Source organism: Prionailurus bengalensis, chromosome A2 (genome assembly GCF_016509475.1).
Source record: "Prionailurus bengalensis isolate Pbe53 chromosome A2, Fcat_Pben_1.1_paternal_pri, whole genome shotgun sequence".
Lineage (NCBI taxonomy): Eukaryota > Metazoa > Chordata > Mammalia > Carnivora > Felidae > Prionailurus > Prionailurus bengalensis.
In genome coordinates this window covers 108,689,967-108,711,147 of record NC_057348.1, presented here as the reverse complement: position 1 = coordinate 108,711,147, position 21,181 = coordinate 108,689,967, and the positions used below count along the sequence as shown (strand labels likewise).

General features: G+C 39.4%; 1 protein-coding gene across 2 annotated transcripts in view; it reads left to right on the top strand.

Moving 5' to 3' along the window:
• Positions 1 to 3,880: 3,880 nt before the first annotated feature.
• Positions 3,881 to 21,181, top strand: part of CRPPA (CDP-L-ribitol pyrophosphorylase A) — a 325,460-nt gene continuing 308,159 nt past the window's right edge. Inside the window, exon 1 of one of the 2 annotated variants that reach the window (XM_043589018.1) lies at positions 3,881 to 4,638. In XM_043589018.1, coding sequence (XP_043444953.1) covers positions 4,391 to 4,638 — 248 coding nt within the window. In that variant the 5' untranslated portion in view covers positions 3,881 to 4,390. The remainder of the gene's footprint in view (positions 4,639 to 21,181) is intronic. The other variant, XM_043589017.1, reaches the window with a different exon arrangement.

Sequence of the window (21,181 nt, the reverse complement as noted above, 5' to 3'; positions counted from 1 at the left end):
CTTTTTCCCCGGTACTTAAATATTTTTTCCTTGTGTTTTCCTCCTTTTAAATTAACAAGGAAATAAGACATAACTGTTTTAATGGATTTCTTATGCAATTTTTATGTGGCATGTTTAATATACTACATGCCTTTTGCTTTAGGTCTTGAAATTAAATGCACTGAATATAAAGTGAATTGGGTGTCACTCTTTTTTTAATTCAATGTTTATTTAAGTCTGCTTCACGCTTAACATTGGAATCATCTAAGGAAGCATATTAAAAAAGGCAGATTTCTGGACATACTGCAGGTCTACTGAATCTAATTTTCTGTCATAAGGTGCCAATAATATGTTTTCTAAGATTATTATATAATATATAATATGCAAATGGCATTATATAAAATACATAAGAAATACTATATATGTTCACAATTGTCCCCAACTGATTCTTATGACAAATTAAACTTTAGTAATATTAATGATGTCAACTTTATCATTCAGTCCTAAGGCTATTCATCATTGTTTCCTTTTTTAGCTGTAATAGGAAAAACAAAGTAGACAGTTGTGACAGTTGATAATTAACTTTGTAAGATATATTGAGAAAATGAAAGATGATAATCTTGTTGTCATGTGGTGTTTAGTTTGAATTACCCACAGAAAGACCTCATTGTAGAGCATCATTTTTCTTACATATAAAAATGAGGTAAAGGTCAGGGGTTAATAGACTGTAGCATTTTCATAAGACACAATGGCAAAAGAGAATTCATAGGCTGACAGAAATGTTGGGGCTGGCTCTTGGTAGAACAAGTATATATTTTGTTTGGCCCCTCTTCCAACAGAATTAAAGGGTAAACCATTAAGCTGTTCATTAGCATTTGTGAGCAACACCCCAAATAACCTCTAGAATAGCTATTAAATAGTAAGTGTGTTTGGGGAGGAGGGGAATGACTGGCAGTGACAATTATACTTGAGTTAACAGTAAAAAAAAATAAACCTCAACTTGATCTAAAATTCAGTAATAATAATAATATCCCCAAGATAATCTTCCAGGGTACACTGACATGTAGAAACAAACAACAAAAGGTAGTTTTGGGTCTTTCAGATATACAGATGAGAGCCACTTCCATTTAATGGGCACTTCTATAAGCATTAAAAAAAGACATGTCAAAGTGAGTTTATAAAATTGTGGCATACATTTAACAAAGCTATGCTTTGAACAGTCACAGTACAATGAAACACATTTCATTATTCACAGGATAAAGGGTATTTTAAAAATCACAGTGCACTGTGGGTGTAGTTATGGGACATAAGTGAAGTCAAATGAACAGTGTTTTCTTTCGTTAGTCACATGAATATATTTCTAATTATGTCTAACTTCATTTGGAAATTACGGTTGACATGTAAATTTGAAGGTTTTCCTGTGTATGAAATTGTTTTAGTTTCCTATGGTTGTTACAACAAATCACAAATTTGGTGGCCTAAAACAATACAATTTATTTATTTTTTAAAGCTTGTCTGTTTATTTTGAGAGCGAGAGAGAGATTGAGAGAGAGAAACATGCAGGGAAGGGGCAGAGAGGAGAGACAGAATCCCAAGCAGCCTTCGTCGAGCTGTCAGCACAGAGTCCTATGTGTCCTTGAACTCAAAACTTGTGAGATCAAGACCAGAGTGGAGATCAAAAGTCGGACGCTTAACCGACTAAGCCACCTGGTGCCCAACGATACAAGTTTATTATCTTAGTGTTATAGATGTGAGAAATTTCAAAATGGATTGGCTGGGCTATATTCTTCTGGAATCTCTAGTTGAAGACTTTGGTTCCTTCCTTTATCCAGTTTCTAGAAATTCCTGGAATCCTTGACTTATAGCTCTGTATTACTCTCACCTACAATTTCATCCTCGTACTTTTTAAATTCTGATCACTCTCTGATAACGGCACTTGTGATTACATTGGGCACACCTGCATGATCCCGGCTCCGCTCCCCATCTCAAGATTTTTAAGTTAATCACAGCTGAAATGTTCCTTTTATAGAAGGTCAGGTAACATTCACAGGTTTCAGGGATTAGAACATGGGCAGCTTTGGGAAGCCAGTATTACGTACTACAGAAACCCAGATCAAAAACCACTCCAGAACTTTCCCCTTTGCATGCCCTGCATTGTAATGCAGTTGGGATTTGTTTTTTCTAAACTTTTCAACTGATATCACAGACTGGTTATTACCAACGGGTCACAGAGGATCTTACTTTCCAAGGTATGCACTTTTAGCTACTCATTTCAGAGAAAGTATTTTCGTAATGTGGCTGTTACAACTTGGTATAAAATTACATGGAAACTATATCTTTTACCCAAAGTACGCATAATAAGAAACTAATTATACCTGTATAAAAAGATACAGAAAAATGTTTCTCATACTGTGATAGACAAATGAACAGTCTGTCCTTTTCTTTCAATACAAGTCTTAAATATTGTTAACATAAAGTATAAAATATGTAAGGATTCATAGCAAACAGCAAAATTAATATATTTGCTCTAAAACAATCAAATCAATAAAACAAGATTATTGTTAAAATTTATTAAGATTTATGTATAATTATATAGCAATTAAGACTTATTACTACGCTTTTTTTTTGCTGAAGATTAACAAAATGAAAACTAGCTTTAACTCCACTGTTAGATTAAAAAGGGAAGTTTAAGATCAATATTAATTGGAACAATTATTTGATTTGTTTTCCTGCCTCTGTATAGATTCCTTTATTCATTTATCCGTCCAGTCAACAGGTATTAATTGAATTCCTAGTACAGGCCAGACACAGGTGTGGTGGTGATGGTACAAAGTCAGGTGTATTATGGTGCTTATTTTTCAGCTAAGAGTCAATGATCTGACAAACTGAAACTGTAACGGAGTTAAACATTAATTATAATAACAGTAATTTTTTGTTACTTTTGTATTGAAAGTACTTCTGCATTGAAACTTGAGTATTGAAAATACAAGTACATTGAATATATTAAAAACATGCTCAATCACTGATAAAAACAGATGGGAAAATCATATTTTAATTGTGTATGCTTTAATCTCAATTTGGAAAAATTAGTAAAAATACTGAGTTGGATGGGATATTATAAACTGATAATATTTTCAGCGCTTAAAAGATTCAATTTTTATGAATCTTGTATTAACTATTGTTGGTTGAAGATTGATAAATATGAATTAGGAAATATTTATTAGTATATACTTCAATTATCATTAACTTATGTATTGAATGAACTACTGATCGAATATTTTTTAAGCTTCTATTATATTCCAGGTGCTGGACATAGAACCCACACCAAAAAAGTAAAAACCCGACTCTCCTAGAGCTTACATTCCAGGGACCTAATACGATGGGCTCTGACATTCCAAATACTTCGATACATTTTTATGGTAAACATTGCCAGCAAGAATAGTACTAAGGGCAGTATACCTCCAGGCCTGGAATTCTTCAACTCTGGCTGTGCTTCTGTGCAAGGGCCTTACGGCAGTTCTGCCGTTAGAGGTGTAATTTTACACAGGTTACTTAAACATTACAACCTTTTTTCTTTCTCTGTGTCAAAACAAAAAACCCAAACCAACAAAACCCCAGTAATAGCTGGGTTCTCCTGTAGATTAAATGAGCTAATGTGTGTCGCTTGTTCAGCAATTATTAGTATTACTGCTTTGGCTCTGTGGGTCCAAAACGTGCCTGCTCATTAGAATTACCTGGGGGTCTTTAAAAACATTCCCAAACTCGGGCCACACACCAGACTAATTAAATCCCAGTCTCTGAGCGTGGGACATAGGTGTCAGCAATTTCTGAGCTCCCCAGGTAGTTCCAATTTGCAGACAAATTTGGGATCCGTGGCAGTTTGGGTTAATATTTCATAATAACACTGCCCGGCCACCTGTCTTTTTCGAGGTGGAACCAGGAAATCTTACGAGCTTAATCAAAGTCAGAAATCGAGGTCTTTCTGTCCCCTCCTGTGACCTGAATCCAAATATCCTTAAGGGGAGAGGGACTGGGAGGGAGTCCTGACCTCTACAGCCTATGCAAAACTGTTAAGTTTAATGGGACCCGCAGGTTCCTACGGAGGGCTGACACTTCCACCCGAGGCGACCGCTGGGCCCGCCAGAGAAGCGAGGAGGCGCGAAAACGCAGCCCGGCCGGGGGCGCTGGGCTCGTCGCTGAGGCCGCGGACGCCAAAGGAGGAAGCTCGGCAGCTGGAGCGTCCCCTGGGGACACGCAGCAGCCCGGACTCCGCAGCTCCGGTGGGCGCCGTCAGGCCTCCTCTGCCCTCCCCCCCGATCTTCCCGGTGACCCCAGCCGAGGGCCCGAGCGCAGCGGGGCGCTGTGGCCCGGGGCGAACCAGGCCAGCCGGCCGGCCGCGCCGCCCGCCGCCATGGAGCCCAGGCCCGCCGCGCCGCGGCCTCGCTTGTGCGACTCTCTCGGCGCGGACCAGACACCCTCGGCCTCTACGCTGAACGCGGCCCGGGCCGAGGCTCGGCCAGCTGGGCGCCGCGCTCCCGCAGTGGCTGCGGTGTTGCCGGCGGGGGGTAGTGGGGAGCGCATGGGCGTCCCCACCCCGAAGCAGTTCTGTCCCGTCCTGGAGAGGCCGCTCATCAGCTACACGCTGCAGGCCCTGGAGAGGTAATGCGGCGCAAGGCGCACCCCCGGTCCCCGGCCCGGCCTTCCGCTCCTGGTGCGGCCCGCCTAGGGCGGCCCGCGGCACCTGCCCCTCGTGCTGCTTTCGCGCTGGCGCCTTCTCTCGGCGGACTGCGGGCCCGACTCCGCCCGCTCAATCCCTGGCTTGGGCTGCGTCCTCCCCTGCAATTCAGGGACCGGTGGTTCTGAACCTCTAACAGACCTGCACGCAAGAGGGGGCTGCCCCACAGACCCCTTTCGGTGCCCGGGCAGTCGACGTGGTGGTGGGGAGCCCGGCTCCTGGAGCTGGACTAAGGAGAGCATGGGTTGGAACTAAAAGGCATTTAGTTTTGACAGTGGCCCCACTGGGGCCTAATGACAAGCTCTTTCAGGAGTCTTCCTGCCCGTCTGCCTCTTTCTCAATCTCTGTTAATGTTTTGTGCTCTCCGTGCATGCGTGGATTGGAGTTTTACTCACCCATCTCACTTCACGGGCCTTTGTTCACTTTATCCATTCATGTACATTAACTGAATATCTCTTAAGATCCTATGTTAATTACGAAGTGCTGAAGGTGGACGGAGGGACAAAACTTAATCCGAGGTGGACGGAGGGACAAAACTTAATCCGAGGCTTTCACCGGTGGATATAGATTTAAGGGTGCGAAATTGTTAAGGCCAATACGTGTAGAATTGGGGCGAGGACTAGAGGCGCAGTAGTGAGAGAGGGGGTTTGTTAATTGTTTCAGCGCATAGTAGTATGATTGAGCGTGGGGTGAGTCTGGAGGGGTAGGAATTGGACAGTTGCACAGGTCCCTAGATGAGTTGCTATGGGTTGAAGCCAGTGTGGTGCTGTGATGGGATGTTAAACCTTGAAGTGAGTCCTTTGTGTCTCAAGAAGGATAACATTATTTTAGTATATCCTTTGCAGGTGGCTTTCATGAAGACCAAGCTAATGAGTTGCTGCTAATTCAAGGCTGTTAGCCTATTACCCAGCAAAGCTCTTCTTCCTGTCCCATCATGCTTGCACACATCACAGAAGCCAAAGGGCCCAAGTTGTGTTGGATATGGTTATGGAAGCGTGAAGAGTCATAACCACCCTTGATTAGGGTAATCAGGCCAGTGGTCACATCTGAAACTCAAACAAACATGGAAACAGTTCAGGTGCTTTCCCTACTCTTGTAGCCCACCTTTTCTCTGTGTATGAATCATGTAACTACAGTACTACAGTATGTTAGACCCCGTGACAACATAACTCCTTTATGTAGGTTATATTAAGGGACATAATGGATTTTGGCCAGCAGAACCTAATTGCTTAATAACTGGGTATAAGGGAATATAGTCTCTTGTACGTTCAGTTTTCTTTCCTATGAAGCAAATTAACATCATTAGCACGTTTGCATCTTCTGGGGTAGACTGAGATAGGTGGTTACTGGAAAAATCTTTTGAAGTAAAAATGTTCTGGGAATGCCTTTTTTAATGGAAGATGAGGAACATGTGTTTTGTATTGCTAACAGCAGTGATAAAATTCTAATAGTAGCTAAAGAAACCTCCATTTTGAAATCCATCGGAGATCATTTTTGTCACTATTAAAATCCCTGAAGAACTTAAGGGATGATTGCATTTGGGGTATGTTTCAGGAAATCCTTGGAAATCTTGCATTACAGGGGTTTAGGTATGGGTGCTTCTTAGCCATGTGCTAAAGGAAGGGCATTCTCTTGACTGCTAATAGACTTCCTAGAGCATGGTGTTAAAAAGCCTAGGTTATTTCACCCTCTTGAATTATGCAAGTTCAATTAAGGAAAGGAGATGGAAGCATAAAATGTTGTATGAAATTCTTACGTTTTGCTCTTTGGCAAAATGATGCATGCTTACCACATATTAAAGGGGAAGCATCACTCTAATGCATCAGATCAGAAAAGATGTAATTGGGTGTCACCACTGTCAATCATCTAGATTATTTTAGGATAGTGTCAGTTCTCCTTGCCCTCTAATTTGATTTCAAAGTTCATTTGTCTCGCAGAAGTTAAGACTTTATTTTCTCAAGCTTTTTCCATCTCACTAATAGAGAGGTTGTTGTGAATAATCTTTATTAGTTGATCTTGACTATGAAATTAAAGATACTCACTGACTGAAAAATGACCCTCATAGTTTGATCTGTCCTTTGGAATTTTGAACCGATAAAAAACTATGGCATACGAGAGACTTCACCTCTGAAGTTTGGTCCACAGCTCTTAAATTGGGATAGGGAAATGTAAAGAAATGTGGCTCGTCTTTGTTTTAGTTAAATACAGGTTTAAATGGCATTATTTTCACTGTTGTATTTATCCACCCAAAGAGACTAAAAACAGTATAGTCACACAAGGGAAAATGAATGTAAGAAGAGCTGGAGTAGATAAAAGATGACAACAAAACATTGGAAGAACAGGATGGTAATCAATCAGACTTAACAGTCCCCAAGAAAATGGGAACAGCTGTGGAGAAGCAAGTTGGTTGAAGTCCCCAGATCTTGGAATGTTTCAGGAATCAGAGGTACAGGATGCTTCGGAAGGTGGGGTAGACAGCTCAAAACAAAACAAAATAAAAACAACTGGTTGCAACCTTAAAAAGAAACAGTTAAACTCCTAGCTCACTATCAAAATACTTGAAGCTTATTCTCTGACTCAGCACAGCCAATGGCTGAGTGAAGGTTCCATGGCCATAGAGGAGTTGAGAGGAAGACTGCACTTTGTGGTGATGAGATCCTTAGCTTCTAAGGTCAACTCACGGGAGCCCCCCCCCCCATTTTTTTTTAATGTTTTAATTTTTATTTTTGAGAGAGCAAACAGGGGAGGGGCAGAGAGAGAGAGAGAGAGAGAGAGAGAGAGGGAGACACAGAATCCGAAGCAGGTTCCAGGCTCTGAGCTGTCAGCATGGAGCCTGACACCAGCTCAAACTCACTGAGTGGTGAGGTCATGAGCTGAGTTGCAGTCAGATGCTTAACTGACTGAGCCACCTAGGCACCCTGAGTTTTTTTGTTTGTTTGTTTGTTTTACTTTTTAAACAACATGGTACATATTAAAGCACCTGTTCTTAAATGACTGAAAAGTTAGAGGGGACCTTCAGAGAGTCTGTATTGTGAGTTGACTGAGACTCAGGATTGTTTTCAATTCAGGTGACATTGGGAAAATATTTTTTTTCTAGTTTAGTCAAGTTCTGGTAGGCCATTGAAATACCTTTGTGTGTGTGTGTGTGTGTGTGTGTGTGTGTGTGTGTGTGTGTGTTGGGAGGTGGAGAGTGCCAGCAGTGGAGGGGGAAGAGAGAACCTTAAGCAGGCTCCGTGCTCAGTGCAGAGCCTAGCACAGACCCCAGGATCATGACCTGAGCTAGAAACAGGAGTCAGATGCTCAACTGACTGGGCCACCCAGGCACCCTGACATTTCTTAATTATTAAATGACATTCAAAAGACTCTCTGAACCTTCCCAAATCTGGGAGACGTTGGCTATGGCTCTATCTGGACAAAGTCTATCAGTCAGTTGTATGTGCATATATTTCCATTAAACATTGCATGTGTATGTATAAACGTATGTATGTTCATACATGTTTATATGCCACCTCTATTAAGATGATATAGCTGGTCGTTTGGATCTGTGCATTTGGGTTTAAAACAATCAAAACTACTTGGTAGGTTGTATTAGGAACAAGAGTCTTTCAGAAGTTGATTAAAAATGTTTCTAGGATTTTGAAACTTTGCTTTTGGCCTTGTAGAGGGAATAGAAGTTTATTAAACCAAAGATTTATAATTTGAAGAGAGCTTTTTCTTTGCCCCTCAGCATACTAACAAGGAACTGAGATCAAGGGTACTAGCGCCTTATGTAACTATTGATTTATGTATGACCAGAGTTTTTAAAAGAAATATTGCTCTAAGAAAACTTAGGTGGCCATGGTAGTGGTGGAGGCATAAAGCCCTGGCAGTTAAGTTGTAAAATACACTTTACAGATCAACTCTGCTCTTTTGCTGTCTAAAAAAATGTGTTCCCAGGTCTTATGTATGAAGTAAAAACCCCTGCCGTTAAGCTTACTTCGGGTTCCAAATATCTAAGGAAAGAAACTCATTAAGAATGGTTAATCTGGCTTAGCTGAATAACTAAAATGACAAATACAAGAAAAGTAAGACAAACACTGTCAAATACAAGGCAAACACTGGCCATGCTTCTTCAGATTCATGGTGATGGTGGGCTAGGAGTGGGAGTTCCTCTGCTGATAACATTTGAACAAAGTCTGGCACAGCCTTCTGCATAGTTGGAGAAGTTTCTCAAGTTTTCTGCGGTAGAGGACACTGCCTAAAATGACTTGTTCCTCGATAGGGTTCACTGCCCATTGAAACTGTATTATAAACTGGCAGCCAGTATAAATCTCCCCTAGGAAGGAAATGGGTTGTCCCACTAATAAAAAGCATTGCAGACTTTGGATACTAATATATATCCTTATTAATGTGTTGGCATTCTGATTCAGGTTTCACTCTTAGTTTGGCTAATGTAAGTTAGTCAACATAAATGTGATAATGTCAGATGAATTTCAAAGAAAGCTGTTTTGTGGATTTGTATGTGTTGATCTTAAGGAAAGTAGATTTTTGTGGTTAAGTTGGGTTGCTTTCTTGCCACTTGGAAAATCAATGGAAGTCCAGTTTTAGAAACTGAGACTCCATGGTGTGTGTGTGTGTGTGTGTTGTCTGCTTGCCTTTTTTAAATTGAGGCATAATCGACATATTAGTTTCAGGTGTACAACGTAGTGATTCTGTATTTGTATATATGTTTTTGTGTTCTATTTACTTTTTAAATCCTTCTTTTTCATCATGATGAATCCCCTTCACCTATTTCAGCCATTCTTCTCTCCCAACTCCCCTCAGGTAATAATCAGTTGGTTTTGTAGAATTAAGAGTTGTTTTTTGGTTTGTCTCTTTTTTTTCCCTTGTTTTGTTAAATTCCACATATGACTAAAGTCATGTGGTGTTTGCCCTTCTCTGACTAACTTATTTCACTGATACTCTCTTGATTTATCCATGTTTTTGCAAATGGAAAGATTACATTCTTCTTTATGGCTAATACTCCACTGCATATATGTACCACTTCTTTATCCATTTGTCAGTTGATGGACGCTTGGACTGCTTCCATAGTTTGGCTACTGTAAAGCTGCAATAAACATAGGGGTCCGTGCATACCTTTGAATTAGTGTTTTTGTATTTTTAGGGTAGATACCCAGCTGTGTGATTACTGGATCATAGGGTGGTTCTTTTTTGAATTTGAGGAACTTCCATACTGTTTTCTAGAGTGACTGCACCAGTTTGCTTTTCTACCAACAGTGCATGAGGCTTCTTTTTTTTCCTGCGTCCTTGTCAACACTTGATGTTTTTTGTGTTTTTGATTTTAGCCATTCTGACAAGTTTGAGGTGATACCTTATTGTATTTTTGACTTACATTTCCCTGATGATCAGTGGTGTTGAGCATCTTTACATGTGTCTCTTGGCCATCTGTATGTTTTCCTTGGAGAAATGTGTGTTCACGTCTTGCCATTTTTAAATGCATTATTTATTTTTCAGTTGAGTTTTCTAAGTTCTTTTTATATTTTGGATACTCTTTAACAGATGTCATTTGCAAACACTTTGTCCCATTCTGTAGGTTGACTTGTAGTTTTGTTGATTGTTTCCTTCACTGTGCAGAAACTTTTTATTTGGATGTTGTCCAAGTAGTTTATTTTTTGCTCTTCCCTTGCCTCAGAAGATATATCTAGAAAACTGTTGTTATGGTCAGTGTCAGAGAGATTACTGCCTGCCCTCTCTTGAAGTGTTTTTTAGGGTTTCGGGACTCATATTTAGGTCTTTAAACCATTTGAATTTACTTTTGTATATTGTGAAAGAAAGTGGTCCGTTTTCATTCTTTTGCATATCTGTCCAGTTTTCCCAATACCATTTATGGAAGAGACTGTCTTTTCCCCCTTGTATGTATATTCATTCCTCTTTTGTCAAAGATTAATCGGCCATGTAATTGTGCATTTAATTCTGGGTTTTCTGTTTTATTGATCTATGTGTATTTTTATTCCAGTACTATACTGTGTTATTTTATTTTTAAGATTTTATTTTTTAAAGTCATCTCTATACCCAATATGGGGCTTGAATTTAGAACCCTGTTATCAAGAGTCAGATGCTTTACTGACTGAGCCAGCCAGGTGCCCCTGCACTCTTAATTACTACCACTGTGTAATATAATTTGAACTCTGGAATTTTGATAACTCCAGTTTTGTTTTTCATTTTCAAGATTGCTTTGGCTATTGGAGGTTTTGTGTGTATGTGTGTGTGTATGTGGTTCTATACTATTTTTAGGATTGTTTATTCAAGTTCTGTGAAAAATGCTGTTGGTATGTTGATAGCAATTGAATTAAATTTGTAGATGGCATTGGTAATATAGATGTTTTAACGATTTTTTTTTTTCTTGGAACCTGTGAGCAAGGAATGTCTTTGCCTTTTTCTGTGTTGTCTTGAATTTCTTTCATCAGTGTTTTATAGTTTTCGCAGTACAGGTCTTTCACATTGAAATTTATTCCTAGGTACCTTATTGTTATGGTATGATTGTGAATGGGATTTTTGTCTTAATCTCACCTTCTGCTTCGTTATTAGTGTATAGTAATGCAGTAGATTTCTATACATTGATTTTGTGTCCTTGGACTTTACTGAATTCATTGGCCAATTTTAGTAGATTTTTGGTGGGATATTTAGGGTTTTCTATGTGTAGTATGATGTCATCTGCAAAGAGTTTTACTCCTTCCTTACCAATTTGAATGCCTCTTATTTCTTTTTGTCTAAAGGCTGTAGCTAGGACTTCTAGTACTACATTGAATAAAAGTGGTGAGTGTGGACATCCCTGTTGCTGATGTTAGGGGGAAAGCTCTTAGTTTTGCCTCATTGAGTATGATGTTTGCTCATACAAGACCTTTATTATGTTGAGATGTGTTCCCTCTAGGCCTATTTTGCAGAGATTTTGTTTTTGTTTTTAAATCATGAAGGGATGCTGTACTTTGTCAAATGCTTTTTCTATATCTATTGAAATGGTCATACAGTTTTTATACTTTGTCCTACAGATGTGCCATATCATTTTGATTATTTTGTGGATATTGAACCACTCTTGCATTCCAGGAATAAATCCCACTTGATCATGGTGTATGATCTTTTAAATATATTGTTGGATATGGTTTGCTAATATTATGAGGATTTTGCATCTATATTCATGAGAGATACTGGCCTGTACTCTTTTTTTTGTGGCGTCTGTATCTGGCTTTGGTATCAGAGTGATAATGGCCTCACAGAATGGATTTGGATGTTTTCCTTCCTCTTGTATTTTTTGAAATAGCTTGAGAAGAATAGATATTAATTCCCCTTTAAATGTTTGGTAGAATTCACCTGTGAAGGCATCTGGTCCTGGAGTTTTATTTTTGGGAAGTTTTTTGATTACTGATTGAATTTCATTGCTAGTGATTGGTCTGTTCAAATTTTCTACTTGATATTAATATTTGATATTGATGAATATTTTCATAATATTCTGTTAAAATTGTATTTCTGTGGTGTTATTTCTCCTTTTCTGTAAATTTTTGTTACTTGGGTCATCTATTTGTTAATTTTTAAAAATTTTCTTATTTGAGTCTTGCTAGAGGTTTATCTATTTCGTTGAGTTTTTTTCAAAGAATCAGCTCCTGGTTTCATTGATCTGTTCTATTGCTTTTTTAGTTTTTATATTATTTATTTAAAACAATTTTTAAACATTTATTTATTTTTGAGACAGAGACCGAGCATGAATGGGGGAGGGTCAGAGGGAGGGAGACACAGAATCCGAAACAGGCTCCAGGCTCTGAGCTGTCAGCACAGAGCCCTACGCGGGGCTTGAACTCACGGACCACGAAATCATGACCTGAGCGGAAGTCGGTCGCTTAACCAACTGAGCCACCCAGGCGCCTGTATGTTATTTATTTTTATTCAGCATATAGTTGGGTCTTGATTGTTTGTTTGTTTATTTATTTATTTATTTATCGTGCCACCCTGTGTCTTTTCATTGGAGCACTTAGTCTATTCACATTCAAAGTAAGTACTGATAGATACGTGTTTATTGCCATTTTGTCACTTGTTTAGTGGTTGTTTCTGTATATTTTCTCTGATGCTTCCCTGATTGTATTTCATAATTTTTTGGCTTTCTTTGGTGATCTCTTTCAAACCTTTTCTCGTTATTCTTTGCATATCTATTACCTGTTTTTGATTGGTAGTTACCATTAGGTTTGTATATAACATCTTCTAGTAAAGCAGTCTATATGACATTGATGGTCACTTAAGTTCATTCTTCTTCCCATTTTTTAGGTGTATAGCATCATAATTTACATCATTTTCTTTAATGAATCCCTTGACTGGTTTTTACAGAAAAGGTTATTTTTACTGCTTGTTTATTTTCATGTTCTCACTTACGATCTTCCTTTCCACCCAGAGGATTCCCTTTAATATTTCTTATAGGACTGCTTTAGTAGTCATGAGCTCTGTTTTTGTTTGAGAAACTTTTCTCTCTCCTTCTATTCTGAGTGATAGCCTTCCTGGATAGGGTATTCTTGGTTGCAGATTTTTTCCCTTTGAGCACCTTGAATATATCCTGCCATTCCCTCTGGCCTGCAAAGTTTTGGTAAAAAATCCCTTGTTAGTATTATGGAGTTCCTTTGAATGTAACTGTCATCTTTTATTGCTTTACTTTTTTTTTCCCCTTTTACTACTTTTTGCCATTTTAATTACTATATGTCTTGGTGTGGACCTCCTTGGGTAGAGATTTTTTTTGGGGGGGTGGGGGGAAGGATATCTGTGTCTCCTCAATCTGGATATGTTTCCTTTCTCATATTAGGGAAGTTTCAACTATTATTTCTCCAAATAAGTTTCCTGCCCCTCATCTGAGATCCTATACTACAGATATTATGCTTGGAGTCACTGAGTTCTCTAAGAATATTCTCAATTTGCATAATTATCTTTACTTTGCTAAGATTGGTTATGTTCCATTAGTCTGTGTTCCAGGTCATTAAATAATTTGTCTGCTTTATGTAGCCTGCTATTTGTTCCATCAAGTATATTTTTAATTTCACTTACTGTGTTCTTGATCTCTGGTTTTTTTTTTTTTTTTTTACTCTCTGTTAAGTGTCTCACGGATGTCCTCCACTCTTAAGTCCAGTGAGTATCTTTATGGTACTTATTTTAAATTCTCTATCAGCCATAATACTTACATCTGTTTTGCTTTGGTCAGATGGTGTGATTTGGTCCTGTTCTTTCATTTGGTAAATGTATTTCTGTCTTCTCATTTTGTTTGACTTAGCATATCTATTTCTCTCTGTTAAGAGCAAGAGAAGTAGCTGACTTTCCTGTGATAATAGCCTTATGATGAAGAGGTCCTTCAGGGCTCTGTAGTTACCCAGGGCCAGGAGCTTCAGGGAATGTCTTCTATGTGTGTTGTGTCTGCTCTGCTGTTGAGTCTTGCCCTATTGTTCGTTCAGTTCAGCTGTCAGCACAGTCCCTCTCTGCCTGTTGTGGGCAGCAAGGTGTGCAGTGGTCTGCTTGAGAACTGAGACTTGCCCCCACCACTATGTAAACTGAGGACCTACAAAATGCTCAGGTCAGATGTGGCGTTGGCAGTGTTTGTGCTGGTCTTCTGGGGGAGGGCCCAGAGCAGGGGGATGGAGGCAAGAGTGACTGGAAAGGAGTGGATCCATTGAAGCATTTGGGAGCGGCATGGCCTGGTGGAGCTTTGTGAAAGCAAGTTAAGCTATGAGTGTCAGTACTGTGCTGCTTCCCACAGGTAACCATTGTTTATGCTATGGGGCTGGGGAGGGAAATAGCATTTGCCAGCTTCTTTGTTCCTGGAGGTGTCTCCTAGTGGCATCTGTTTGTCCAGGCAGTGTTCTGAGATGAGCAAACTGCTTATCTGGTGGGGGGGTGGGAGGGGGCAGTCTACCCTGGGCATTTTTCAAACTGCTGGTTCTACACTGTATCTGCATGGGCTGTTTATCCTGCTATCTCTTTAAGGATGGGGATTCTGCTTCCTAAAGCTTTCTGGGTTTTCCTAGAGCCAAGCCTGGGATTTTTAAAATTCCAGGCTTTAAGTCCTGCTTGTTTTAGGAACTCATGAAATTTGGCCTTCACTCAACTCACTCAAAAGAAAATACTAGAGATTCATTCTCCCAGTTCATGGGCTCCTGGTGTGAAAATGTGTTTTCTGCCCTTTACTGTGCTGCCAGCTTGAATGGCATGGTCTGTTTTGCTCTCAGACTACATTTCAGCCCTTTGTACCTTTGATGTGACCTTTTCCCTGCCCTTAGTTGTGGAGTTTGTACTACTAGTGTATTGGTCGTTTCCTGGGTTATTTATACTGATATGGTCATTTAGTTGTAACCATGGGGTGAGGTGAGCTTAATGTCCTCTACTCCACCATCTTCCCAGCTGATAGGTGTATGTGTTGAAGTGTGTGTATGCACTGATGGCTTATTAGATTTTCTGAGTTAATAGATTGTCTCTAATTTTTGCTTTCTTGTGTACTTGTTCTATCTTACTCTTTCTGAAAACCCTGGAAATTGTATTGAAACAAGATAGAAATATATATGTACATATATAAATGTTAATTTAAATGAGCAATGTTGATTGCTTGAATTGAACTAAAAGTTGGAGTAGGGAAGACAGGAGAAATGTTTAGACAGGAATTGACTGGTTTTAGTGACTAATTGAATTAAGGATTCAGAAAGAAAAAGGTACTTAAGTTACTTTCAGTTGAACATGTTCAAATACAGGAATTGAACTTTAATTTTCTTAATGCATCATTAAGGGTCAAATCTGAGTTAAGGGAAACAATAGGCCTACATTATGTACTAAAAATACAATAAGACTGTGTTTGTATGACTAGATGTTTGTGTCAAATTGCCAGTGGGAAGGCCCCCATGGGACTCTTTCAAGGAGAGATTAGGACTGGTAGGTTGGACTTCAAGTAGGAAGTCTGGGGTAATGAGACCTGATAAGGAGACCTGACATTGTGGGGGCAATTGGGAGCCATCCCCTTCACACCAACTCAACAATGCTGCTGCTAAAATGGCAGGGTAGGTATGGGGAGATGTAAATCTACCAAATATGGCCACAGTACAATCCACAAGCCTAATCTCTATGAAGACTGTCATGGCAGTCAGCCCTAGCTGCCACTGTCCCTTGGGGCCAAACTGGGGAGGGGCAGAGAGCAAGGGAGAGAAAATCCCAAGGAGACTCTGCGTGGTCAGCACAGAGCCTGACGTGGGGCTCAAACTCACCAACCATGAGATCATGACCTGGGTCGAAATCAAGAGTTGGACACTTAACTGAGTCACCCAGGCACTCCATGTATCTGTTTGCTTATTATTTATAAAGTTTATTTATTTGGAGAGCCAGCATGAGTGGTGGGGGGGGGGGGCGCAGAAAGAGGGACCGAGAGAGAATCCCAAGCAGACTCTGCACTGTTAGCACAGAGTCCAATGTGGGGCTGAAACTCACAAACTGAGATCATGATCTGAACCAAAACCAGGAGTCAATGCTTAACCAACTGAGCCTCCCAGGCATCTCCCTCCCTGTCTGTTTATTTAAAAAGCATGTGTTTAAATCTGTCATTTTTAACTGATCATATTAAGCTTCCCAAGCAGAATACTGTAAGTGATTTTTTAGCATTGTGGGAGAAAATATGAGAAATGATAATTTTTCCTCAAAATGTCTATAGGTGATAGCCTTGTAATTTGCCGGTGGAATGTGCTAGAAAGGAATTAGTCAAGAGAACTTGATGAAATCTGGGTATAGCAATTCAGTGTGGACATGCTTTCCACTAAGGAGGTCAGCCAGATTCATTTATTCAGCAAATACTTGTTCAGTAGGCACTGTGTGAGGTAGTTAAGGTTTTTCTCAGTCCCATGATTCTACATTATTTAACTTTAATACTGTAAAAGTCTCTTAATTCTACAACTAGAAAAGAATGTGAATAAATCCTTTGAAATATAAATAGTACTTAAAAAGGATTGCAAGTGCTTGGTTGCTGAACAAAATACCATAATTCCGTTATCTTTTAAGAGTGGTTTAAGACCATGTCTCCTAAATTTTTTTATTGTAACTTGTTTAAAAAAATATTTTGCATTATGACTCCATCAAACACATAAATACACAATATGTACGTATTTGAATTTCAAGAAAACCTGTCCTATTTGCTATGCATTCTAACTTTACCCTTCTATTAATTTCTATATCATCCAAAAATGTTAACCTAAACTCCCTAAATTGATACTCTAATAGGCCTTAATCTATAGTTTGAGAAAGAATAAAAGACTTAAAAGACTTTGCTGCTTAGAGTCTCTTACGACTTTTGGAAATAATCAAAGGACTTGGGTATATTTAATTATTTACATCTATTTTGACTGACTTTCTTTGAAACAATTATTTTATAGCTCTTTGAAGGCATTCTAGTAACTATCTTGGGGAGTTCATTAATTCATTGACTCATTGTGCAGGTATTTGAATGACTATTAAGTCTAGCAATGCCTTGTCTTTCTCCTTCTTAATTGTTCAGTATTAACATTTAATTGGAAGTAATTTTTATGAAAAAATAGCAACTTAAGATCTTTAAAAGTTGCTTTTAAGTGACTTTTTTTTTCTGATAAAATACACTATGAAGAGATAAATAGCTTAGAGTAAAAGTTAAATTCTTGATTATAGAGTAGTTTTGCCTATTGATTTAGTTGAGCATGTACTTAAAATGTTTTTAAAAAATAAAAACCTGGGGGGGCGCCTGGGTGGCGCAGTCGGTTAAGCGTCCGACTTCAGCCAGGTCACGATCTCGCGGTCCGTGAGTTCGAGCCCCGCATCGGGCTCTGGGCGGATGGCTCGGAGCCTGGAGCCTGCTTCCGATTCTGTGTCTCCCTCTCTCTCTGCCCCTCCCCCATTCATGCTCTGTCTCTCTCTGTCCCAAAAATAAATTAAAAAAAAAAGTAAAAAAAAATAAAATAAAATAAAATAAAAACCTGGGGCGCCTGGGTGGCGCAGTCGGTTAAGCGTCCGACTTCAGCCAGGTCACGATCTCACGGTCTGTGAGTTCGAGCCCCACGTCGGGCTCTGGGCTGATGGCTCGGAGCCTGTGTCTGATTCTGTGTCTCCCTCTCTCTCTGCCCCTCCCCCGTTCATGCTCTGTCTCTCTCTGTCCCAAAAATAAAATAAACGTTGAAAAAAAAAAAAATTCCCTCTTTAAAAAAATAAATAAAAAAAAAAATAAAAAACCTTAGTATGATGTTTTATTAATAAACTGAAATATATTTGATCACTGTTAATAATTCTTTCCTATAAACTTGAGCAAATCACAGACCATTATGTCAAAAGTGTTAACTGAATCCATGAACAGAGAAAAGGCTTAAACAATTACAAAAGTAATAATTTATTCCTTTCTACTTATTTAAATCTTTCCTATTCATGGATTCATTTAACAGATATTGACATATGGTCTATGAGGTCAGGAATTCTGCCAGTCTTGGTTCATTATTATATAACAAGTGTCTAGCATACTGCCTGGCAAATGTTAGGTGTTTATTTTTGCTTTAATTACGAGAAATGAAGGAAACTAGTCATTTTGATCACAAATGTAGCAGTACTACATGGCTCATCACTAAGAATATAAATGATGTGCTGGAGACACAATGGATACTGACATAATTTTACCACTTCTTTCTCACAGACTGTTAGTGCATTTGTAGAAGTTAACAGTGTGCTCCCAAATCAGACTTGGTTCCACCCAGGTCCCTGCATTTCTTAAGTGTGAGATCATGGGCAGGTCACTGCTTCCATGTCCTCTGTAAAGTGATAATAGTGATTTCCTGCGATCTGATATATTGGATGAGATATTGCAGGCAAGTGCTGTACATAGCACATGTTACTGAGCGAGCCATCAATCTTAGTTGCTGTTCATATTACTAATACTCCTTGGTTTAGAATGTGCCAAGCTCTGAAGTGTAGACTTTGCTTTCTGTGAGTTGGCAGCCTAGTGAAGGAGATAGAAAAGGAAACCATGGAGTATGATGGTAAATCTCTCTAGCAGTAAGAGTACTCTGGAAGTGGAGAACAGGGATGCTGCTCCCAAAATGCCTGGGAAAGCTTCCTGGGGGAAGCCATATCTGAACTGACAGCTGAACAGGTGGAACTGGGCTTCCCATCTTGCCCCACCCCAAGATGGGGTAGGTGTGCTGGGTAGCAAAGGAAGTAACATAAGCAAAGACCTGGATGGGAGAGAAAATGTCCTCCTAAATAAGAGGGGAATGGGACAGATGAAGTGGCATAGGGACAAGTAGGCTGACCTTGAAGGGTCCTGCTCAAGAAGCAGCAGGGGGTAACTTTAGGTTTGCACTTGAGAAAAATCCTCTAGAAGTGGTGAGAATGTGTTATGGTGGGATAAAAAGTAGAAAGAGACCAGCTAAGAGGCTGGGGCAATAAATAGTGGAGGAGATGAGTGCTTTGGTCACAGCTTGTGTCAGTGAAGACAGAACCTTGGGAAGCTTCACATTTAGAGACCACGGACTGTCACTTGTCAGTTGCGGGGGGGGGGGGGGAGCGCATGTGGAGTGGGCGCTTTAAGTACAGTATAAATTCTAAACTGTGTGAGTACACTGTAATCAATTAAGTTTGTAATGAAAGGGATGGGGGATCGATGGTCTACAAAGCAGAGCAACCAACACTGAGAATTTTCCCTAATACTTTCTATTGACTGCACATCATAATACATATCTTACTCTTAGGTGCTTTGTGAATATTTCTGCATTGTTTCAGCTTGCTTGTGATTAGAATTCCCCCCAGTGTCTGACAAAACATAAGTAATTATGGCTTTCTAGGAGCCTAAAGTTATTGAAATGAAGGTAAGGAGTCAAATGCTTGAAACAAAACCACATCACATAGGGAAGGTTATACTATTTTTTTTTTTTTTTTGAGTTTTTGTAGCTGATCAGCTTAATGAAGAGCTTCTTTTGTTTTTATAACCTTTGAGATGATGCTGTGTTGAGAGATACTACACCATTGCTGGTAGGTGAGATTGACCAAGGTCATTTATTCAACAAATAAATGAGGGTATACCAGGTATGTGAAAAGCAATGGGCAAAACAAATGTTGTCCTTTCTGTCATGGAAGTTACCTGCTAGAAGATGGAATATGGTATTGTATTTTGGTAAAACGATTTTAAGAAGTTTTTGGTACAAGATGGTAGTTTGGGAAAGCTAAGTAGAATGTATATGTCACCTCTTAATTGTTTCCCACTTAAGAGAGACCGTAGAGAATGAGGATTACAGGAGTTAGAACATGACTAAGGCTTAAGCCATAGTAAATGCTTAATGTTAGTTATTTTATGTCATAATGAAACTTTTTTGCCAATTTTGCAAAGGTTACGCTCTCTAATTTATCTCTTAAACCCCATCTACAAGCTCCATCTGGTAGCGAGGCTACAGTCATCGTCTTTCCCAGAATGAAGCAGCAGTCATCTCCTAGTTGGTCTGTCTGCTTTCCCTCTTTCTCTACCAGATGTCTTCTCTACCTTGTAGCAAGAGTAAAACTGAGTGTACTAAATTAGCTGCTGTTAAAACAAAACAAAACAAAAACAAACAAAAAAACCATGAAGTGAGTGACTTAAAGCAACATGTTACTACCTTCAACTTCTGGAAGTTAGAAGTTTACAGTAGGTATCACCGGACTAAAATATAAAGGTGTTGGCAATGCTATGTTTGTTCTGGACACTCAAGGGACAGTCCATTTCCTGGCCACTTTCTAGTTTCTAGAGGTTGCTTCTATTCCTAGACTTGTGGTCCTGTATCACACTGGCCACTGTTTCTATTAACTCATCTGCTGCGTTGACTTTTCTGCCTCTTGTTCACGTTTAAGGATTCCTGGGATTATATTAGACATACCTAGATGGTCTAGGAAAATCGTTCCATTTCAAGATCCTTAACCACATCTGTAAAGTTCCTTTGGCATGTAGGGTTGTCCCTTCACAGGTTTGGGAAATTAGGAAGTAGTCTTCTCTTAGGGGCTTTTCTGACTCCTAGAGTTTTCTAGGCACTGTTTTATGACATGATACACATTTGGGTAAGTGAGCACTTTTTAATTTTTTTTTTATTTTTTTATAGAAATGTCCTCTCCTGCATAAAGCTTTGTTTATGGCTTTGTATTATAACATTAAAACTCATCACATGGTCTGTGAGGCCCCATGGCTTACCCTATTTTGGGTCTTGCCTTGACCTCCAGCTTCTTCATAGGCTCTCATTCCATTCCATTGCTGAAACAATTTGACTCCATTTGCTTCCTGGCCCTCAGGACCTTGTAATGGCTTTTACTTACAGCAGACCTTCATACTCCTTTGGCTATTTTTCCCCTGCCACTCACCATTTGGATCCTATAGCAAATTCTGGTTCCTTAGGGAATATCACCTTGGTCTTCTCTGTGCTAGTCAGATGATCTGCTTGCATGTGAGCCTGGATTTCT